At 35.7% G+C, this 23,884-nt stretch overlaps 1 protein-coding gene across 2 annotated transcripts in view; it reads right to left on the minus strand.

The window, feature by feature from the left end:
* Positions 1–23,884, minus strand: part of DLG2 (discs large MAGUK scaffold protein 2) — a 657,893-nt gene that overhangs the window by 253,875 nt on the left and 380,134 nt on the right. For both annotated transcript variants that reach the window (XM_006926670.1, XM_006926664.3), the window contains one exon: positions 12,865–12,967. In XM_006926670.1, the coding sequence (XP_006926732.1) occupies positions 12,865–12,967 (103 nt within the window). The remainder of the gene's footprint in view (positions 1–12,864; positions 12,968–23,884) is intronic.

Consider the following 23,884-nt stretch of genomic DNA (forward strand, 5'->3'; position numbering starts at 1 on the left):
TTACAATCCCTTATTTATTTATTTAAAATTTTTTTTACACCTACAGCAGCTGGTCTTCCTAGATGTTCTCCCATCCAAGTACTAACCAGGCCCGACCCCACTTAGCTTCCAAGATTAGACAGAATCAGGCTTATTCAGGGTAGCATGGCCATAGACAACTTCCTCATTTTAAATGGTCACCTATAAGGGCAAGGGGAAATGAGACTTCTCAGTCAACAACTTCTAATATTATTTTGATTTTTGAACTCATGTAATTATATTACTATTAAATAGTAAAGTTAAAAAGATATACCATCTAACATTCATGTACCAAACAAACATAAATTTTCTTAAAATATGCTTATTTAGTAAACTTGGGGAAAACCTGATAATTCTGGCTTCGACTATCCTTATTTGGATAAAAGAATTATAAAATAGGATGATGCTGAAGAACATTTGAAGAATGAAGGAAGTATGAAGCACAAGAAGTAGATTCAGAGGATCTGGGTGCAAGTTTAGCTCACAGCACTTATTAGTAGCATGACCTTGAGCGAATCACTTAAATTCACTGAGCTTCACTTTCCTTACCTATGAATTAGAATGATGATACTACCTCCCATCTACGTAACTCTTGGAGTTGTTCTGTAGATCTCATGAGAAACTGTGAATCCTTAAAACTGTGTAACTTAATATTTTATATTTTATTTAATGTATCCGAGACTTACAAAATGCACAAAGTCACTATTAGGTTCATTGGAGAAAAAGAGTCTATTTGCTTAATTTTTTGCTTTTACACAGCAAACAATGAAAATAAAACTGAAAGTGTCTTTGTCTTTGACAGTTCAGTCAGCAGTGATGCCAGATTCAATCTTGGAACAATATAATCTACTCTCATAGATGGAACATTTTTTTTAGCACATAAAAATCAATGTTTGGGAGCTCTAGTTAACGAACGTGACTTGTACTAGGCATTTCAGTGGGGATGAGTTTGTTCTGCCACCTACACAGTTTGAGAAGAAACTGCAAGGCACGAACATTTGTTTAGCTCATTCATTCATTTTACAAATGTTTATTGAATGGCCACTGTGGGCCAGGCACTGTTCTAGGCTTTGAGGACACAGCAGTGATCGAAATAGATAAGAATTCATGCTCTCATGAAATTTACATTCTAGTGGAAAATTAACTGAGCTTATAGATAATTTAGATCCTAACCACACATACCTTAATTTGAACAGCCTTTTTTCTTTTTCTTTTTCTTTTTTCTTTTTGCCAACTGCTAAAAAAGCTTAAAACTGGTTTTGTTTGTTTGTTTGTTTGTTTTTGTGGCAGAATCCTTGCTTCATGCATCCAAGATCAAACAGGAAAAACAATAAAGCCTGCTCTATTTGGAGTGGGATGAGGCCAGGGCCCAGGCTGGCTTCTTTGGCGCTCCCCAAGACCCTGCTCTTGCAATTCCTTCACTGGACTCTAGGACCCTTCAGAGAGCAGTTTACTTAACCCTGTCACAGGAGTTATTTCCATATCAATTGTGTTACCTGAAGAAATCCCTCAAAAACCTGTATCCACCGTCTCCCAAGGGCATTCTCAACGCCCTTTCTCCTTCTGGGTCCATTTCTGTCTCTCTACCTATAATAACCACATCACAGGCTTACTCATGTTTCTGAGTAATCCCCATAAAAATGATAGTTACCATTTACTGAAGATGTGCTATTTGTCAGGAACTGTATTTAGCATTATGAATAAATTAATTCACTTAATTCTCAAAGTCATTCAGTGACATGGATGTGAATCCCTATTTTACAGATAAAGAATGATATTTTGAGAGGTGAAGTAATTTGTCCAAGGTCACACAGCTGTTAACAGTAGAGCTGGAATTTGAATCATATCTGATTTCACAGTAGGAACTCATAACCACTGATGCTTCCCAAACTCTGTGAAGCTCTCTGACCCCTCTCAGGGATAGTTCTAAGTACAGTGCAAAGCTCTGAGTAGAGCAGAAGGGAGCACAGTGTTTACTTAAGCGAGCTTGTTGTTGAGGGCTGTGATACTAGTTGTCATTTATGGACAGCCTACTGCCTTCCACACATTCTACTTCCATTTTCTCCAATTCTTCCAGCAACTCTGAAAGGTAAACATAATCATCCCTATGTTACAGGGCAAGAATTTCAGACTCAGAGAGGTTGTCACTACCTGCCTCACAGGTAGTAAGTGGTGAATCCTCTTCCTGCCTTTATACCAGTTTGGGACCACAACTATTCCCAGAGCTGAACTGTAGGCCTAAGACTCCCATATACTGAAAAGAACAAAAACAATAACAAATAAAAGAAGAGAACACACTTTCCTAGACTGGATATGCTCCCTGGCCCAGCAGCTACTCCAAGCCAGTACCGTCTCCATTCTCAATTATATCTGATTACTAGACTGCCCAATCTCACCCACACGCTGGCCCTGCCCAGCCTGGACACTCCTATCTCTTTTTCCCCATTAGACTCATTTTTGTCCCTTCTGTACTTCTCTCCTGGAGTATATGGCACCTTTCCTTCTTTGGATTCACCATACCTGCTTTATCCCTCCCCATTTTTCTCTCCAACCCTTTTATCATCACACAAATCTGGTTTCTTTTCTCTTTTCCTATGAGAGGCAGTCTTAGTGCAGTGGTTGTTCTGGAGTCTTTCTGCATGAGATCAAATCCTGCTTTTACTCTATGGGTTAGTTGTCTGACCTTGGGAAAACCATTAATGCTTTCTAAGTCTCAGTTTCCTCATTTGCAAATGAACAAATGGCAAAGCAATAGAATTTATGCCATAGGTTTTTGAGAAGTTTAAATGAGTTAACATAAAACAGATTTTAAAATGTTGTCAGGCATATAGTGAGTGTTCTGTACAGGCTAGTTTTAATTATTCTTTTTCTTGCAATCATCTCTTTCTCCATCTTTCTTTTTGCTCATCTATAGTTAGTTCTGCTTTAGTTAAAAGAAAAAAGTGAAGAGGGAGTTCCTGTAAAATAGATACATTTATTCATTGGAATCGTTCATTTATTTTTTTCATTTGGTCTACATTTATTAAATGCCTACTATGAACTAGGCACCATGCTACAGACTAGAGACATAAAGATGAATAAAACATGCTTTTCTCTGAGGGGTCTGTCTTGTAACTAGTCAATAATGCTTTGCCAAATTTTAATAAAATGGATAAATTTATGTATTTTTATAAGCTAATATATATGTCTACTGGTTTTATCATTTACTCACTGCCCCCTCACCCTGCCGGCCACCTCCCTGAGTCCGTCTACTTCTCTCCACCTATTATGCTACTACTCTGATTTCACCACCACTACCTCTCACCCTGATGAATGTTTTCAACTGGTCCTTCCCCAGCCCCTTCAGAGCTCTCTGGCCTGCTTTCTATTGAGCAGCTAGATCTATTTTTTCAAAAAGCAAATCTGATTTTTCCAGCCTCTGGCTTAAGAGCCATTCAACACCATTGCTTTCAGGAGAAAGAACCAAATACTTGACACAGTCCTGCACGATCTGCCTCGACCCCCTTCTTTCACCATCTTGTGTACAGTGTTTCTCCCACTTTCCTCGGTTTGCCTTCGGTCCTTCCACAGCACTAACCTCTCTGCTTCGTAGGTGACTTCACACACCTTTCCCTCCTCTTCTTTACAACTCCTTCCTCTGCTCTGCCTTGACAAAGTAATGCCTACTCTATCTTCAGATTAAAGAAAATGTTATTTTGGAGGGATCTTTCTTGACTCTCTAGCTAGGTCCGAGTTTTTTGTTTGTTTCGGTTTAGCTTGGTTTAGTGTATTCTAAAAATATATTTGAGTTTCTAGATTCTAAGGATCTAGATCCAAGTTCTTTTCTTTTTCCAGATAAGTAGGTTAGGTTGTGTAATTCACTAGTGTGATTTTATGTGGTTAACTAAAGATATAGTAGAGAAAAGGTCATGTCTATTTTTCTCATCATTTTACTGCTAATGTCCAGGGCAATGTGTCACTCATCAGAAATATTTAATAAACATTAGGTGAATGAAGATTGAATGAATGAATGTTTGTTTTGCCATTATTTGATGTTTGTAATACGTCAGCAACTCTTTATTAAGAAAATAAATTACTCTTAGCACTGGGAACATGAACATGAGGAAATTGAGAGAAGGTATAAGAAAAGATTATCTCAAACCAAAGTGCAGTTTGGAACTTTTGCCTTTTATAGACTTAGTCATTGAGTTTACGAGGAATCTCATGGGGATTATGGATCAATAAGGCACATTAAAGATGTATATATTTCCTAGGCTTGGCTTTTCCATTCTAAAGTTGCTACTACTTGTAATTCTACAAATTCAAGACACTGCCACTGTTTCAGCTTTCTGTACCCTTAATGTCCTGAAATTGATTTTTTTTTCATATTGCTTCCTTTCAGTCTAATAAATCTATTTCTAAGCTTGGTAATTACAATTTAATTGATTAAACTGATAAGATTTAGGCTACAATGGGTTTCTAAACAAAAAGACCATTCACAGTAAGTTGTTAATCTTGAAAGCCCCAACTAGCAATAAGTGCTTCTACTTGAATTAAACTTAAAACTATTATTAGAGAGTTCAAATCTTATTGAACACAGAGAAAAGACTGCCACAGATATAGATCTTTCCCCTTCCCACAAGTGGGTTAAAGCAGAATTTCCACGTTTTAAAATGTGTGAAATAAAAAGAGAACATTTAGAAATTACCGGCCTGTAATTATTGTTCTTCGATGACGAGTTTTAATTAGAAGACACAGTAAACTAAATTTCACAGAATATCAGCTGGAAAGAGCCTTAAATTTCTCTCTAACCATCTTAGTTAACAAACAAGGGAATCGACTTTCAGAAAGGGGATGTAGCTTGGATGCGGTTAATAAAACATTGGTTGCAAAGAAAGATGTTTCATTACTCATTATTAAATCTGAGGACTGGCTTAAACAGGGGGATTTTCAAACAGATGTGAGAGTAAACTAGACCTGGCACCCAGAATAAAGAGTTAAGTTATTTTAAATCTATCTTGGTTTATATTCCTCTTCTGTTTATCTATGTAGACTATTCCTTTACAGTTCTCTAATATCCTGAAATTCCATATCAAGTGGAAGGGTTATCTAATGAGGATTTGTGTTCATTTTGTAATACTTGTATCATGAAGAAGAGGATTTGGCCCCTTTATTTCCATGTATTTGGTCCGAGTGTTACTAATGACAAGTATGGATTTAAGAGATTTTTTCGGTTGTCAAAATGTCTCCAGCGCAAGGACTTATTTAGCTTCTTTCGGTATTAACAAGTGAATGCTTTATGTCAGTAGATGCCAAGAGACCTACAAAATAATGTAAAATCACAGGATTAGATACCCAAAAGATCAATATATTTAATTATGAAATGATACTTCTTATGGGGATGGGAACAGAGACGATACAGTGAGAGGAGGCATGACTTATAATCAGTTTTGTAAATATTTTTAACTCCTTTCATATTAATTTGAGATGTTAGAGTTCCAGGATAGACAGTGAGGTCAAGAGTTTTCTACGAATCAGGAAATAATATCTCCTTTTGTCTTCATTACATTTCTCTAGGTCCAAACTGGGGTGTGGGCATGGAGAGAGGGATGCAACATCACTAATTATTAAAGTATCTGGAGAGAATCTCCCATAAATCTGTAGACTCTATTTGCAGTATATAGCAATCATCTTTTTTGATGATTTTTATGGGGACGGGAACAGAGCAAATACAATGGAAGGAGGCATGACCTATAATCGGTTTTGTAAACATTTGGTCATATTCTATGGTGCTATGTGTTAGATGGAGGTTGGGGAGGAAACAAAAGCAAGTAGGAGAAGGCTAAAAAAAAGGATATTTTGAGTGAGGGAACATCCTGGGAGGTTTTTAGTTTCAGGAGGAGCCAATTTTTGTTAGTGGAATGCATATATATGAGAGTTGTAGAGAAAGACATAGTTAAGCAATAAAAATTCTTGAGTCATGTGACATTTTATTTAAGTTTCCTTCCTAACATTTTGGTAAAAATTAGAATATGACAACCAGATCAATTAAACCAGATTTAATGCAATACTTCTGGAGAAATCTGATTTATAGCAATACAATCATTAAAGAGGAACTGATTGATGCTGGATAGATGGATGGATGAATAGATGGATGGATGGATGGATGGATGGATAGATGAATCCAGCATGCTGCACGAAGAAGTTAGGATGGGGAAGAGAAAGATCACAAGTTTGAACAGTTTACCGAATTTTTAATATTCCAAGAATGGTGTTTTTTTCTAAATTAATAATAATTGCTTTTATATTTAAACCTCTTTTATATATCATTCAACTATGCTACATGAACAGCAAATAACAATTGTAACAGGTTATAAATAAAAATGAAGTTGTATACATGAGAAAAACCTAAGGCTCTATGAGAATTTTTAAAACTCCTTTATGTTCATTTGATCATAATAATCTTACTGAATTATATACATTGGGCTATTTAAGGAATCTGCCATCATGAACTACTATAGTGAATTAAAAGAATTAAATAATTTACTAGCTGTTCAATTAGCCTCAGCTCTAGTAGCTACGACAACTTTTTTTTATTATGGTGACATTGGTTAACGAAATCCAGTAAGTTTCAGTTGTACAATTCAACTGTAAGGCATATATATATGTATGTGTATATATATGTATATATACACATACATACACACATACATATTGCATTGTATGTTGACCACCCGTAGTTAGATTTCTTCCTGTCGCCACATAAATATTTGACCCCTTTTACCCTATCTACCTTTCCTCTCCCCCCTCCCCTCTTGTAGCCACTAGTCTATTGTCCGTGTCCATGAGTTAAAACAATTTTTTAGATATTGACTGCTTTCCTATCTGGATGCTGACTTAGCTTCAGTTTCCCCATCCGTGAAATGAAGAAGCTGGACAGGATGGTCTTTAAGGATTCTTCTAACCCTTAGTTTCTATTTCTCAATGATCATAGTTAAACCATACTGAATGAATCAAGTTAACTAGACTGTACACTCATTTCTTCTAAAAGAATGAAAACAATGAAAAAAAGATGTAAATGGGTGACAAAACTTTCAAGTAATGAAATTTATGCTTTTATGCCACCTGAGGCTCGGAGTCATGTTTTTAGTCTAAAGTTTAATAACCAGAAGTTATTCTGATAATATCCTACCCATCCTCACTTTTTCTTTTTTAATAGGTGAGAACACTGGGACTTATAAATATAAATAAATACCACAAGGTCACACAACTAAAGTTAGGGTTGACACTAGAATACTGATCTTCTCTTCCCAGTCCAGAGTCTTGCATAGTACTTTTCACTCCAAAGCTCATTTTAAATGTTTCTTGCTGATGTTGATGCAGTTTCTGACCAAGACCCACAGCTGGCCTTTATGAATCTTGCCTGGGCATTTAAGACGCAGTTATTTGCACTGAGAAAATATTTCAGCACACCACAGCTGCTCATTCATATGCATAAACTTATGCCGACATTGATTTAAAGAAAGAAATATAGCTTGCATTGTAAGTAAGCTTTCTAGATGTTGTATATACTTTCATTTCTGAGAACCTCGACGTATAGAAAGTATCTATATTCTTCACAGGGTAAATCACATATTTTTTATATGCAAATTATATATTCATTCATATATTTATTATATCTTTGACACTGTAGAGAAATGCGCCATAGTGTCCAACTCTGGTTTAAGTTTGGTGGCTTAATTCAGAGAGGTTTTTCTGAATAACATCAGAGTTTCACTTCATGCTGAAAAGAATACCTACTTTTCTTTCTGAATTAGCTTCACAATTTTAAAAAGTGAATAGGATTTTTAAACATGAACTTCTGCTTTAAAATATAGTAAATTACTCAAAGAAATTTTATAATGATGCCTTCATGACTATCTTTCGGGTCATAGAGCCATCTATCATGATGGAGTTCAATCTGACCTCATTCCCACTCACTGCCTCTTTACTCATCTGTAGGAGAGACCATAATTAAAGAGAATGAAGCCTGATCAGGTTCATTTACTGAGCACTTTAAGCAAGATTATAAATTTGCTTGAAAATCTGTTTTTAGAAGCAAGATACAGGCAAAGTAGAGGTGAATAACACATGAACGTTTAGATCCCGTGCAGCCTAACCTGTCCTTAGTAAAACCACTGAGACATGCCTAATCATTGAGTGGTCTTCCTAGAAACGGCTTGGCAATTGTTTCCATTTTGTGCTTTATTCAACAATTTATATCATTCACTTGGTTCTCCAAGTGACTATCTGTGGTTTATTATTTCAACCTCAGTTGATAATCTCACACTAATATAGGTATCATTACACTAACGAGAGGGCAACAGATGCTGTAAAGATTTGCCCCAATCTGACCCAGGGGAATGAGAGGTTAGATTTTTTTTTTTTTGACAAATGTATAATAAGGTCGTAATCAATGCCTTTTAAAATTCATCAATGGTGTTAAAGTTGCATTTCAGAACTTTAAAAAAATGTTAGAGCTTTAATCATCTATTTTTTGTGCCATGTTACAGAGCAGCAGCTACAGATTTTCTGCAAGTTAGGAGAAAGTGTCGCTAAAGGTTTTGTAACCAAAACAAAAAAGGCACCGTCTGAAAACTGAATCAACACCAAATGTCCAATCTAGGAATTAACTTACCATTTCTATATCTAATATCAAAACTCCAGGCCATTTATTCAATATTTATTCAACAACTACTTCTTAAGCACCTACTATTAATATTTGCCAATACGATGAAGATATTATATTGCATTTCTACAACAATAGGAGACCCATTTGATAACTCTTTAATTAAGCATGGTCGAATTCATATTGAGCAAATTAACAGAGGAGATAAAATTAGCAATAGAGGGCCCTTGCCTTTTAGAAGCTTAGTTGAGTGGAGAAATGTACGAGTCATGTAAGGGACACACCAGGTGTCTGAATACAGGTCTAGGGAGCTCAGAGAAAGAATCAGTCAGCATTGACTTAGTAGATTAAAGATGGCTTCATAATGAAGTTGATGTCTGAGGGCCCTTAAGATGAGTAGGAATTCTACTGGTAGAAAGGGGCAGAAAAGAATTTCAAGTAGAGGAATCCACAAGAGCAAAGGCCCAGCAACATGGCAGTGGAAGAGAGAAAAAGGATTATACTGGTGGGTGGTGGTGAGAAGAATGAGGAGGGAGCATGAAAGTTGGATGGGACCATATTGTGAAGGGCAAGGAGTTTGTGCATAGGCACACTGGGGTCATATTTTTTAGAAAGATAATTCTAAAAGGAATGGGGAAGATGGCTGGAAAGGGTAAAGAAAGGCACATATATGTGTACTTAGATGAGGGGTGAGGTGCTGCGGGCATTATATTCTTTTTAAAGTTGTGTTGGAGTAACTTCACTAATTGAATGTAGGTAATTAAAATTTTTACAAGAATTAACTTTACATATGGCTTAAGTAGAATTATTCCCGAAGTAGAAGATCTATGATCTTTAAAAAAAGAGGAAACATGATTTCATTATTTTCTTCCTATTATTAATACAGTACATATTAATTTCAAAGCAAGCATGTGATACGGATTGGATAAAAAAAGACGGTAAAAATGAATCACAATCACTCACCAGAAAGAAACATTGTTTGTATGTGACTCTTCAAATTTGGCTTCAATTCCATCATCTAGAACTAGACATTGAATAAGATTGATGATGGACAGAGTAATTCAGACAACTAGTGCCAAAGTCTGAATTAAGCAGAAGTGAATAGAACAACGTTGGCCTTCCTTTGGGCAGGGAAACTTGCTAAGGAAGATGTTTATTGCTATATTATAATATTTATAAATTATTTAAGATTATTTCAAAAAAGTGCTAAGTACTATGAAAAATACAGTAGAAAGGGTTTTGTATTTTGCAACACCCACTTGTTTAGCACCTATTTTTTGCTTTGAAACGAAAATGAAAAAGCGCAAGTAGTAAAATGCATCTCTTCAGTCTTCAATTACCTTCAAGTACTGAAAAATGGTAAACTTTTATTCATTAATTCAGCAATCCTTTAAAAAATAAGTTATAGCACAATACTGACGATAGATTTATCGGCGAACAAAATATGGGTTTTATGTCTGTATGAATGGAGCTCACAATCTTATGTAGTTTATCAAGATATTCTTTCTTCCTCCTCCCCAGAATAGAAGTCCCACCTATTTTGTAAGGTCTGGATCTGTTCTCTCATTTCCATAAAGTTCTCTTTGCACTGTTCTTGCTCCTGCACGTTTATCTCTTCTCTGACATTTCATCTTTGTTAGAGATGAGACCATTATCATACAATTTTGGTCCTATGCCATTAGAAACTGATCTCTGTTAAATGTGTCTCAGTTCTTTCTCCTCAATAAAATAAAAAATTCCTTAAAGACAAAGGCTTGGGGTGGGCTAAGGACCAAATTTTTGAATATTTAGTAATATTGAGCAAGGCATCTAGAATATTCCTGGTAAAAGCATTTTAATGTAAATGAAAAACTTATTTACCAAAAGCGTGGTTCTTGATCATATTAAAAGAGATGTCGATAAAAACTGTCTTAGTATGGACATCTCACAATACTGCTTCAAATGAAGTGGACCTGATGAGAATTTCCCTCTGGAATGTCATGGCAGACTCTTCTTTTCACTTGTTATTTTAAAGGTAAATTTTTCATTATTTTCTAAAGATATTGTATACTTTAAATGTCTCTAAATGACCTAAATGACAATCCAATCAGTTGTCCATTTCAAACAATAGTTAAATTAAGGCTTAGTTGCACATTAAATTTTCCAAGGGGGAAATAATTGCTTCATGTTTCATGACCACATTTTAAATTGATTTAAAGCTGTAACAAATCAGAATGCAGTTAGAATATTAAAATAAGGAAGTCATTCTGTGAATCTTAACTGCATTTTAGCATTTCAAAATTGTTGTTATTTGCAGGTTTCTTTGGAAGCAGTTTAAATATCAATTTATATGATTTATAAGACATGCTTTGAACAGGCATCTTAATGAAGTACTGCATAGTATCCAAATTAAGTATATTGCTTAAAGGAAACTAAGTTGTAAGGAAGCTTAAGATGAAGATTTATGCTGATAGAACTAGGACATGCTTGTCCTTTATTGTAGCCTTTAAAACTTGAAATTATTCTGTTCAAGGTTATTTGAATGGCTGTCTTCACTGTTAAGAGCTTCTAACTGGTATAACTAGAGTTCTGACCCTCTTACCAGTTTGCAGAATAGTTTGAAATGAAATTTTTTAGAAACAGGAAAACAGCCAGGGATATTTATGCCATGTACCAGATTATGACGAAGGGCATAGAGTTTGAGACCGAAAGAAAACAGCTCTCAAGAAAATGGAAGAATTCCTGTGAAAAAGTTTATGTGAAGTAGAATTTGTTTATCAAATTTTGCTAACCCAGATCTTTTCATATTCTTTTTTACAATGGATACTTTGGAGCCATTTACTCCTATTAGAAGACACATCTACTAATTCTTAAGCAGTAGAAGACTTCTCAAACTGTCTGGGAAGAACATGGTCCCTTGGTGTTATCATCTCTCTTTAGTAGTCACATATCCTCTCTTTGCCAGCCCGTTAGCCACATCTAGGCTAGGGCAATAGGAGAAAGCACTTCATAATTTTTTTGTTTGTTTGTTTGTTTGTTTTTTGTAAAGCCATAGCAAATTCTAATTCTAAAGTCAGGTAACGTGAAGACAATTTACCAAAACACATGTAGCAGAATGTTTTCTCTGTTCTCATGTAAAACATGTGGTTGGCTACCATTAATGGCAAAATCTAAGATGTCACAGGCAAGACACAAACCCTGAGACACAAATCTCAGTCTTTCAAAACAATAGGACATTTACCATTAAAAATTTATTTAAAAAGCCAAAGAAGTTCTATATACCCACATGCACAAAAGCTCTTCCTTAATGGCATCTTGTATTTTCATGTTTGGCTATTTAACATTCCTCTCTGCCAGCCATGTAGACCAAGAGCAATTAACTACATTTCTTGAAGACAGAAGCCATATTCCCTTATTTTTTTTTTGTACAAAGTGTAGCCCACAGTGGTGAGCTTAACTATGTTTCGTTAACAAAGGAGCAATCTATATACAAATTTGCTAAGAAATCAACTACATAATAGATAACATCCCAGTTGTCTCATTGAACCTCACTTGATCACAGAAACAGATGTTGAAACAAACCAAAGAGTGGGGTATGGCTAATCAAATTTAGAATATCTCATCAAGTCTCAGTCAGCTAATCTAATTTATGACATCTAATCAAGTCTCAGGGTTTATGGAGATATATTCCAACCAAGCAGCAGAAAAGAAAAAAAAAAAAAAAAAAAGAGAGAGAGAGAGAGGAGAGAGAAAAGAAAGAAAATCTATACCAGAAACCTCTCAAAACCATGTGACTGTTAAGAGTTAATGCCACAAGGAGAGAATATGGTTGGTTTACTAATCGTGGTCTATTTCTGTGCATGAACTCTCTTTCTTGCTTCCTAAATCTTAGTTGTTTTTATAGTATTCATTGCTGACCAAAAGGATGTACCAGGTTAAGTATATAAATAAAGTACAGCTAATGTTAGTTGTTATTTATTGGAATTTGTATTTCAAACAGGGCCTTCAAGCTGTCTAATTTTTCTTGGAAGATTAAGAGTAACAAAGCCTCATGTTTTTGAGACAAGAAGCATTGATTTTTTTTTTTTTTTTTTTTTTTACAATAGGTATTTTTTTAAAAACCTTGTTGGTGGTGACTGGTTAATACAGGTGACCAGAAATGCAGATACACATTCATACATTCACATATCGAAACATTAGAAGTTTGGGTTCTCACTGACCTTCAGGTTGGTATTGTGCTATAATTGTCACCGTCTGTCCAGCCCCCTTTAGTGCTGCAGCAGCCTGTTCATGGGATGCTCCACGGAGGTCAATGCCATTCACCTGGAAGACAGGAAGAAAGAAGAAAAACGTTTTCCCAAACTGTGAGGCTAAGATTATGTCACCTGCCTCAAAACTCCTCATGCATTTGAGACCCAGGCATTTGAGTCTTAACTTAGTAGGTTTCATGCTCTTGAGAACTTTTAGTTAGCTGACAAATGAAATTTCACCTTGTGGTGTTTGTGCTATGGTCTGACGGGGCTGAAACTTTTTTGTACCCACATTCATGGGGATGTTAGCGTCTGCATTTAATATGCTTCTGTAAGTTTCCTGGATTTCTGGAGTAGATAGTACCCTTCGAAATTGGAGAAAAAAACAGGACGACAAAAAGAGACACATGTAATATACGTAGAGAAGTATGTGCTGACAGATTAATTTATTCAGATGAGGTTCTGGGGAGACTGTATGGAATGGGGCTGGCTGTCCGCCAAATCCTCCTCTTTGGTAATGTGCCTGGTCCTGTCATTCTGAGCTTGGTTAGATAGCCCTGAGCCTTGTTCCAAAATAAACTTAACTGCCCCATTTCTCATGCACAATTCTAGCATGAATTATGACAAAATGAAATAAAGAATGTCTGGAGTTTATGTTGCTGTTGCTAACTCCCATTTTGGGGCCCATGCCAGGAGAGAAACAGAGCATCTAAAAAACAAGCACAAAGCTCTGCCATGAGGGAAAAATTATTCTGAAGTCAAATTTAGTGAGAAGCAAAAGCTAAAATCTTCCTCAAATCAATTTAGTCTAAGTCAACACAATGTAATTACTGGATGCTTTTCAATGACAGGGCTCTCTGCCCCAGGAGAGGCACATAGGTGGGGAACAAAGAACACAAGCTCCTGGGAAGCTTTTCTGCTTTAACTGGACACACAGTAAGTCCAGTTTTCTAACCTACACAGAGCTAGGTTTTTGCAGATATCAGAATTCTGTTTCCTTTTATTTACAGGGAAGGTGGCTATCATCCGTGAAAAAGAATAAAAACTGATCAGTGTATCTACACATAAAGTGTAGAATCTTATTTGGCCTCTCATCAATCCTCTTTGACAATGACATTGGGTGTGTGTTTGGGGGTGACCACTGTGTTTCCCTATCGGGCCTGGAGCATCAATTCTACATTCTGATCCTCTCATAATAACCTTGCTGAAGTCTCCTTATTCACATTTATAATTTTTCTGGCCTCTTCCCTAGCTTTCTATTCTGGTGAACTCATTACTGAGAGCGTTGATTACATAGTAAATTGGGAAGTCTGCTAAGCTAGGCTTGGTCTGGTTGTGCCACTCACTAGCTGAGTGACTGTCATATTATCAGTCCGAGCCTCAATTTTCTCCTGCTTCTTAAAGTTAGACTCAAAGAAGTCTTCGAGTCTAACAGGTCTTCTGAACTATAAAATTCAGATTTACTCCAAGTAGATGACAGCCATTTCAGAGACTATCCAGGCATTGGTGAGTCACAAGTATGACTCAGAGAGCCAGAAGAGACAGGAAAAGTAATTTGATCTAAGCTCCTGCCTACAGTAAGCTGAATACACAAATGTCATGGACCAAATAATCTCTTCTCTTTTCAAACAATTCGAGTTAGCTTTTTATTAAAAAAATGATACATGATCATGGTAAATGAATTCTAATGTTTCAGAAAGGTATAAAAGGGAAAGTAAAAAGTCCCTTCACCATCTGCACCCCTGTGGTAATCACTGTGAGCGATGTCTTGTGTATACTTTATAGCAATCTACTATATACACATGCAAGCACATGACTTTATCTCTGTTTCTTTCTCTATTTTTTAATATATTATCACCTTTTTATTTAAATGAATAGGATCACATCACATATAATTCTATAACTTGTTTTGCTTTTTATTTAACCATGTATCTCGGACATCTTCCATATCAGCTCATGTCAGTTTACCTTTTTAATGAGAGCCTATGCCATGGTATGGATGTACCAGCATTTTATCAATACTATTCCTATTGATGTAGCTAGGATTGCATCTGCTTTTTGCTACCACAAATACTATGAATGTGTTTCTGAAGAATAAATTTATTGGAAATATGCTTTCTAATCAAAGAGCATGTACATTATTAATTTCTTTCAATTCGCTATCACACATTTTAAAAATGATTATTCACTAAACAGAAATTAATAAAGAAAACAAAAACAGGCCATAATCTGATTGCCCAGATAATGTATTGATATAAAAAATAAAATTAATATATGTACATAATGCACATATATGAAAATTACAATGTGAAGCAATACAAAAAGGCATAAATATAAAAGGTTCTCCCTACCTTTTATTATTCTCTCCAGAGTAACCAGGTTGATGGCTTTTTGTATATACTACCAATTGTTTTTGTTATGAATATAAGATTTATAAAATTATAAATAATTTTTAAATTTTATACAGAAAAGATATTTTATACATTGTTTTATACCTTGTTTTTTTTCCACTTATTAATATATCTTTGAGAGCTTTCTTCATTCACATATTCCTATACATTGTCTCATTCATTTTGACAGCTGTGCAGTGTTCTATTATTCAGTGTCAAACAATTTATTTTATCAGTGCAAGGTAGATGGGCCCTTAGGTTGCTTCAGTATTTTGCTATTATAAACCACACTGTAATAAATATCACCTAACAATAACTTGTTGAATAAAGGGTATGAGAATTAACTATTGCTATTGCTAAGTTGCCTCCAAAAATGTAGAATTATTTTATACTCCCACCAATAATGTATGATTGGCTACTTCCTCACACCCATAAAAATTGCACATATTCCAACATTTGACCTTTGCCATTCTGATAGGTAAACAATTGTATTTTAAAATTTTGCATTTCTCCATTTATGAAGTTAAGCATCTTTTAATATGTTTGTTAGTTATTTAAATTTCTTTTTGCATAAAATGCCTATTGACTTATTTTGCTTATTTTTTACTTGGATAATTTGCTCTTTTAAAAATTTATCTGCATATTAAAATATTAGTGGTCCATCTCAGATAACTATGGCAAACATATTTGCTAGCTTGGTATTTCTAGTTTGTGTATTGTATTTTAACTATTTAAAATTTTCCCCTGTATAATATTTTTGTCATACAGAAGTTTAAAAGGTTCTATGTAATCACATTTATAACTTCGTTTCCTCTTTAGTTTTTGAGTTTTGTATGTCTTCTCTTCTCCAATATACTTGACAAGTTACTCATGTTTTCTTCTAATATAACCATAGTTTAATTTTTAGCCATTTAATCTTTGATCTATGGGAATATATTTTGGTGTTTAATGTGAGAACCAGGTGAACAATCACTCTTTCTTAGACCTTTCCTTTATAGTATCAGATTTCTACATCTTTCAATAGTCTAATTATTTTCTAAATTTTTCTTAGTTAGTGCACTAAGAGACCATGGAAAAGTGAGAAGAAACAAAGATTTGGAGTCAGATAACTGGGTTTGAATCCTGAATCCACCAGTTATATCTAAGTAACTTAGGAAAGTTAATTAACTTCTTCAAATCTCAGCTTCCTTACATGAAAAATGGGTATAATGCCTACCTATCAGGGCTGTTGGATGAAATAAATGAGGCCCTTAACACAGAGCCTGATACAAATAGGCATTCAGCAATTAGTATCTATTATTTATTGCTGTGAGTATTTCTTCAAAGAGCTGTAACTATAAGTGATGAAATACAATCTAATGGAAATTAACCAAAACAGAATATAATGTATGGCTTACTTCATGTTTGATTCTTTTTTTTTTTTTAAAGGAAAACAGAATTTCAGAAATGCAAGAGCCTTAGAAACTTGTTCATCCACCACTTATGCATTAGAGATAATCCCCATAGGCGAAGGAACCTGCCCAAAGTCACATCAGAGTTAGCACAGGCTTAGGACCAGCCAAGACTTCTTTCCTGTCACAGATGTGCCCAACTATGTATGTGTTTGTTTTCCATTGGACCAGTAATAACTAAATCTTGTTTATCTTAAGCCTAACTCTCCATGGGTCTTGACATTTGCAGAGCATTCGGTGCTGCTGTTATCCTGAACAATATCCCATTGCACGTGTACGTGCTGATTTTCTTCTAGGTGTTAACATACTTGCTCTTTTCTAATCTTTCAAACTTTTCAAGGTCACTTTGATCCTTATTTTTGCCCCTGAATATTAAGTTTTTCATCAGTAATCTTTGCTCAAATAACATTTCAGAGGCATTCATAAACAGTTTCCATCACTGATATGATATTTTGAAATACCAAATGTGACACAGACTCATATATTTATTATGTCTATTTTTCTGCTTTGGTTTGAATTTTCTCTTCTGAGGCATGGACTAGGAGATTAGATGCCATTAATTATTTTTGAGATTAACAATGATAGTCATTGGTAATATTTGCTGATTATCAGGCATGCTCATATATATAGGAGATGTTTATATAGCCTCTCATTTAATCTTCAGAAATCTGGGATTGTTTTTCTGATTTTATAAATAAGAAAACTGAGCTCAGAGAGAATTATGAACTTCTTCAAGGTTAAATAGTTGGAAGAGGTTAAGGACTTAAAACAGTTGAACTACAACTCTTAAGCTCTTTACCACTTTCTACAGTTCTTCCTTTAATATCCTGTACAGTTTTGAGAGGGCATAGCTATCAAATACCAATTCTGAAGTTTGCCTTTCAAGCTTCCAGAGATTGACAGCACACAATTGAGTGTGATATGCTTTGCAATGGGCACAAGCAATCTGATTTAGACATTATGGCCCAGCTTATAATGATCAGATCATGTAAGGCTGAAGCAAATGGCTTTGGGCAGGCTAGAAAAATTCCATTTACTGCTATCTCCATATGTATACAACTGTCACTGGATAATAGAAAAAAAATTCTATTTGTTATGACATCCTTTCACAATCATGTTACCAATGGATAGAAAGTTTAGGACTTCTAGTTGATTTAAGTAGTTGTAGGTATTTTTTCAAATGTTGATGTGAAGATGAATGCTTTCAGGGTCGATCTTTTTTCTTTTTGTTCTTAAAAGATGAACATTATTTTTGCTACTTCAGCCTCTAGGGCCCCTGGCCTGGGGCTCCAGTGACTCCGTAAATAAATAACTCTATGTTCTCCAGAAATGTTTATCTATTTCATAGTATTATAGAATGAGAGACTTTTAGAAATGGGGAGAACCTTTGTGATCCTCTTTGACCCCCAATGTATAAATTTAAGGTAATTCAAAGACATTATCTTATACCCTTGTCTCCCACCACGTTGACTTTTTAATTTCTCACATTTGGGCATTTCTGCATCCTTGCACATGCTATTTTCTTTATCTAGAACACAATTTTTCATTCCTTCCTCACTGAAAAACTTCTCATAGTCCTCAAAGATTCAATCTGAATGGACCTGTAGAATGTGCTTGCTCGTGAACTCCTAAAGGTAAGGAGCTTGTCTTATTGGAGCTAGTACCTGGCAAATAGTAGATGCATAATAACTGAATAGGTGAATGAAAAGGCAAGTTAATGAGTGAAAAATACATTCACACTATATTATCCCAGGTCAATGGTCCTCTAAGCTTTATGTGGCCCTAACTTCATACTGATGAAGAACTCATTATCTTTCAAGAAAATCCATTCCACTTGGGGTCAGCGTTAGTGATACAAAAAGTTTTTTGTGCTGAATCTAAATGATCTTCCTAGTACTTTCCTGCATTTACTTCTAGTTCTACCCTCTAAGGGTTCAGAGAAGATTTCTTCTTTTCTATGATTTCTTCTGTCATGTGGTCCTCTTGTAATATTTGAAGACAGTTTTCTCTTTTTCAGGTTAACTGAACTCACTCTCTTCCTTATCCCTTTATATCATTCTCATCAAGTGACGATTTGCCTCTGCAAATCTTTTTCTCTAGTCCATCCATTCCATTTTGGGATGTCTCTTATAAATGTTATTTTTAGTATCTTGATATTATTTAATACCTCATCAGACTCAGTTGAGTGCATATAAAGTCAATTATGGCAACATGGAAGTTAACTTATAGCTATTACCTTTTAATGTGTTCTTTGTGTAGTATCTAGAGCTAAACAGTGCTGATACACATTTCATTTTTTAAAATATTGATTTCAGTCATTTCCTCTTTCAGTTTAAGAGAAAAAGTGAATAAGAGTAACACATAGCCATTGCAAACAATTTACTATTCAGTAGAGGACAATGAGAGGTAAACATACAATTTAGCACCTGGTGGGAAATAATAGGACGAAAAAAGATCAGAATGCTCTGGGACCCAGAGGAGGAGGCCCTGTTAAGTTATGAGGAGGTGTGAAAAGGCTCTCTGGAGGAAGTGACATCAGAAACAAGATCTGAATGAGTTATCCAGACAGTGCTGTGAGGAGAAGGATAGGCAGAGAAGTATTCTAGTCAGAGAGAGGCACATACAATGGTCTGGAGGTGAGAAACGATCTGGTGCATGTGAAGAAAAGAAAATAGTTGTTGCTGAAGGGTAGAGAGGAGAGAAAAGAGAATGGGAAAGAAGTGAGAGATGAGGTGGGAGAAACAAAGGTAATGACGTGGATGATGATGATAATGACGTTGATAGAGATGACAGCTGACATATGTACTTACTCTGTGGCATTTTCTGTATACAATCTTCCTTAACCCTCATAACAGCTCTATGAAGTAAGAATGCGTAACAATGCAAACTTTGTAGAGAAAGACGCTGGAGTATAGGCAGATGAAATAACTTGCCCAAGGTTTCACTGCTAATATATGGCAAAACCAGAAATTAAACCCAGGCAATCTGGTTTAAAAGTCTGCATTCCTAACCATGGCACATTACTGACTCTCAAAGTTTTGGTAGTCCAGGCATGATAAGACATTTTAGTAAATTTGGAGTTTATTATGACTGCAATGTGTAGCCAATCTTCAGCTTAGAATTGAGAAATATTCTACCATCACTCATGTACCCCAGGAGTGCTTACAGCTGGAGAAAATATAGGGAATATGCAGGAGGCATGTGCTATTGCCAGCCCCACTAAAAGCCTCCCAAGCTGAATCGATCCTTTTGGGGACACTTCTCAGAAGGCAGCACCACTGACTGTGGCCGTTGACATTTTCCATTCCAGATTATGTCATCTACCTGCTATGGAAACAGTGCTATGGGAAGATGGGAAGAACACTGAGTTTAGACTTGAGAAGGTCAAGATTCAAATCCTGGTCTCATCACTTACCAACTCCATGATCTTGAGTACTTGGATAAGTTACTTAACTTTGACCTTCAGTTTCCTTACAAGCTATGCAAATATTAACCATCATTTTGCTGGATTGTTGTCTGGAATATTAGAGATAATGCTAATAAAGTACTTAATACTTGGTATACTGAGTAGGTACTCAATCAATCAACAGTTGCTATTTGTATTATAGCATATCCATTTTATATGAAATCCAGACTTTAAAATGACTTTTATTAGCAATAATAAAATTAAAAAGTAGATTTGGTATAAGATTGTTTTGGAATAGCTAAGAGTAGCTAAGAACTACAAACTTAATTGAATTGTTAAAAAATACAAAGGAGTGACCCAGTGGAGAAGGTCTAGATAATTGTCGGTAGATTTCAATTAGAATTAGTCAAGTACAGAACACAGGGGACTGTTTCAAGCAAATTATTTCACAGCTGGGGGTCTGTTTGGTATATGGCAGGGGGCAGCAGAAAGAAATTGGAACGGAATCTGAACTATTTCTACTTTATTCACAGAGATGAGAGATAGTAAGATGAGCAGATGTATTACTAGTGAATTAAATAAATGTAAAGGCTCCATATTTTCTCAAGAGGAAAAAACAATCTATTTTCATTTTCCTGAAGTGATAAGATGTAATGAGGTGGAAATTTTGGTTCATTTGATAACTCTGCCACTAGCTGACTGAGGCCAGTCAATAAGCTGCTGTGGAAAATGGAAGGTGATAGGCCCCACCACCTCTAGGGTGCCCTATGATTCAAACTTCAATGATTTTCATGGTTTTAAAATAACATCACAAAAGTGTTTTACAGTTAGAAAAATTTCCCACACCTCACATTTCTTATTGAACAAAGCGAGACATAAACAAACAAGTATAATAAAAGCATTCATGTGTATTAACTGATCCTTATCACATACATGTGAGGGAAGCAAGGACGCTTTTAATCTTGAATTGTGAGTTGGTTGGGGTGGTTAGCACAGACCATGAAGAAAGATAAAGGACTGGTACCAAACCATGGCATGAGTGCCAGCAAAAGTGCACCTTGAATGCTAGGTTAAAAAGTTTTGTAAATAAGAGGCCAGGGGAGAGTTTTTAAGAGGCATTTAACACAATTTGATTTGGGTTAGGAGAGAGTATGGGGAATAGCTATGGCAACAGTGAAAAGTTGGAGTTGAAGAACTAAGTGATCACAAATAGAGTAATCAGATTGGAAACAATTACAATATTATAAATGGTAGATGATAAAGACCTGAACTAAAAGAATGAGAACGGAAATGAGGTTGGGAAATGGGGCATAGAAGACACAGAAGAAGGTTTTATATAGCTATTCTCCTCAAATACTTCTGGAAACCAGATAGAGCTTAAATAATATTTATAGTGTTAAATGTGTAGCCATGCAAATCCTCACTTCTTTAAAATGACTTTTTTTCTTTCTCCTAGATTCAAACTGGCCTCATACCCACTTGCTTCTTTTTTTGCCTTATCTTTTCACCTTTGTACATACTGTACAACCACTTACTTAATCATTCAGCTCTTAGGACAACAGATTCTGGTCAGCATTAAACAGTTTTAGAAATAAAGCCTCAGGTCTGTTGACCACAGATAGAGTTTTGGTCAAACTGAAGATACCATCTTGACCTCAGCTGAGTTTCAGCTCCAGTCCCATGAAGGCTGAAGGACCCTATGGGCCACATCTCCTTGAAACCAGACAGAATCACACCATGACTGACATCAGGACCTGAGGCAAAGATTAACTGCCTCCTACCCTAGCCCCAACCAATCAGCAGAGCCCCTGACCCCAACTCCCTTAGCTGCTAATGAGTTTTTCCCTATACAACCTATCCCCTAGAGCAGCGGTCCCAAACTTTTTCATCACCAGGGACTGGTTCTCCTATGAGAGTCTAATGCCTGATGATCTTAGGTGGAGCTGAGGCTGTGATGCTAGCATTGGGGAGCGTCTGCAAATACAGATGAAGCTTCGCTCACTGGCCTGCCACTCACCTCCTGCTGTGTAGCCTGGTTCCTAACAGGCCATGGACTGGAGGCCATTAGGGAGCCAGGTCTTTGAGCGCTACCTCATCTCTCTGGGTTTGGCTCCATTTTCTTAAATAAACCTTTACTTTGCTGCAAACCCCTGTGTGTGTCTTATTTGGCTTTGAGGCACACAAGCAAACAAACCTTCTGTAGTTAGTTCATGAATGAATTAGATATAGAAAATGAGAAAGTGGGTTAGAAAGGAGAGGATACCATTAATCAACGTGGGAATGCAGGGTGAAAACTGGGTTTGGACAGGATGGTAAGTCATTTAGTTTAAGATAGGTTGAATTTGCTGTGTCTATTGGACATCTGCAGTTTTGCAGGCAGTTGGGAAATATCAATCTGGAGCTTAGAAAAACATTTAATATTAGTAATCATTTTAGTCTTGGTGTTTCTAAGGTGAATACCTAATCTGACTAGACCCAACCAGATGTAAAAGAGGCTTGTTGTATAAAATGGGGATAATAAGAATACCCACTTCACAGAGTTGCTGTAAAGTTAGATTAGCTAATGCATGTAAAGCACTTAAAACAGTGCCTGGTATATAATAGAACACATAATTATTAGCTATTAATGATCTCTTCCCTGAAACAGACAAAGCATAATTATTAGCTATTAATGATCTCTTCCCTGAAACAGACCTAGGTTAGTATTAAATTATCTCAGTAAAGACTCAGCAGACACAGAAGAAGTGCTAGTGTTATAGACATTGAAAACAGGAACCATGATGCTCTGGAAAGCACTGTTCTAGTAGTTAGGAATCCTGGGTTTCAATCCCAACCTGCTGTTAGCTTATTTAACTTTGGGAAGTCCCTTTAACTCTCTGGCCTCAGTTCCTTCATCTAGAAAGAGAGCTTCAAGCTAAATCTCCGAGGTCCTTTCCTGTGCTTAAGAACAAACGTAGTTTACGTGCCATATGTATTTTGTTTGACAATTTGAGAAAAACAAACAGTTCATTCAGTGTTAAACTTTTCCAATACCCTCTAGCACATCTCAGAGTGAATGAACTATAAATTATATTTGAAGTGGAAATTTCTAATTAAGTTCCTTTCTCCTCCTGGAGGCTGTTATACTCGGTGGAGAGTGATAACATTTCTGGCAGTAGCTGCATGAGAGCTCAAGACCAGAATGCTCTTGGAGCAGAGGCAAAATGAAAAGATATTGAATATTTACATGTCTTAGCAGTTAAAATTAACACGCCTTTTGAATTTGGCTCTTTGATGCAAAAAACGCATATATTAAAAAAAATTTTTAAATGTTTTGGTTTGCCAGGGCATTTATAGAGGGCTGATCATTTTGGATTCTTTAATTGAAAACGATAATATATAATTTGGTCATCCAAACCCAATTACTACAGGCTGAAACACAGTAAATAACTTCTAAAATTCATGCGTTTTGAGTAATAAGGTAACTATCTGTATAGGAATATGTAATAAAAATAGTTGCAAACTCATAATATACTGTACAAATATAAGATGATAGTATCTCCAGCTCTGATTTTTCTCTTAACGCTACACTTGTAAATCTGTCGGCTTACTTGACATCTCCAGTTGATGTCTAAGAAGTTTGAAACTCATCACATTCAAAATCAAACTCTTAATTTTCTCTCAAATGTGTTTCTAGGAAATTTTTCCGCTTTCAGCAAATAATACTGACACCCACCATTCAAACCAGAACCTATGTGCAAACC

This window comes from Pteropus alecto, unplaced genomic scaffold, assembly GCF_000325575.1.
Source record: "Pteropus alecto unplaced genomic scaffold, ASM32557v1 scaffold7, whole genome shotgun sequence".
In the NCBI taxonomy this organism is placed as follows: domain Eukaryota; kingdom Metazoa; phylum Chordata; class Mammalia; order Chiroptera; family Pteropodidae; genus Pteropus; species Pteropus alecto.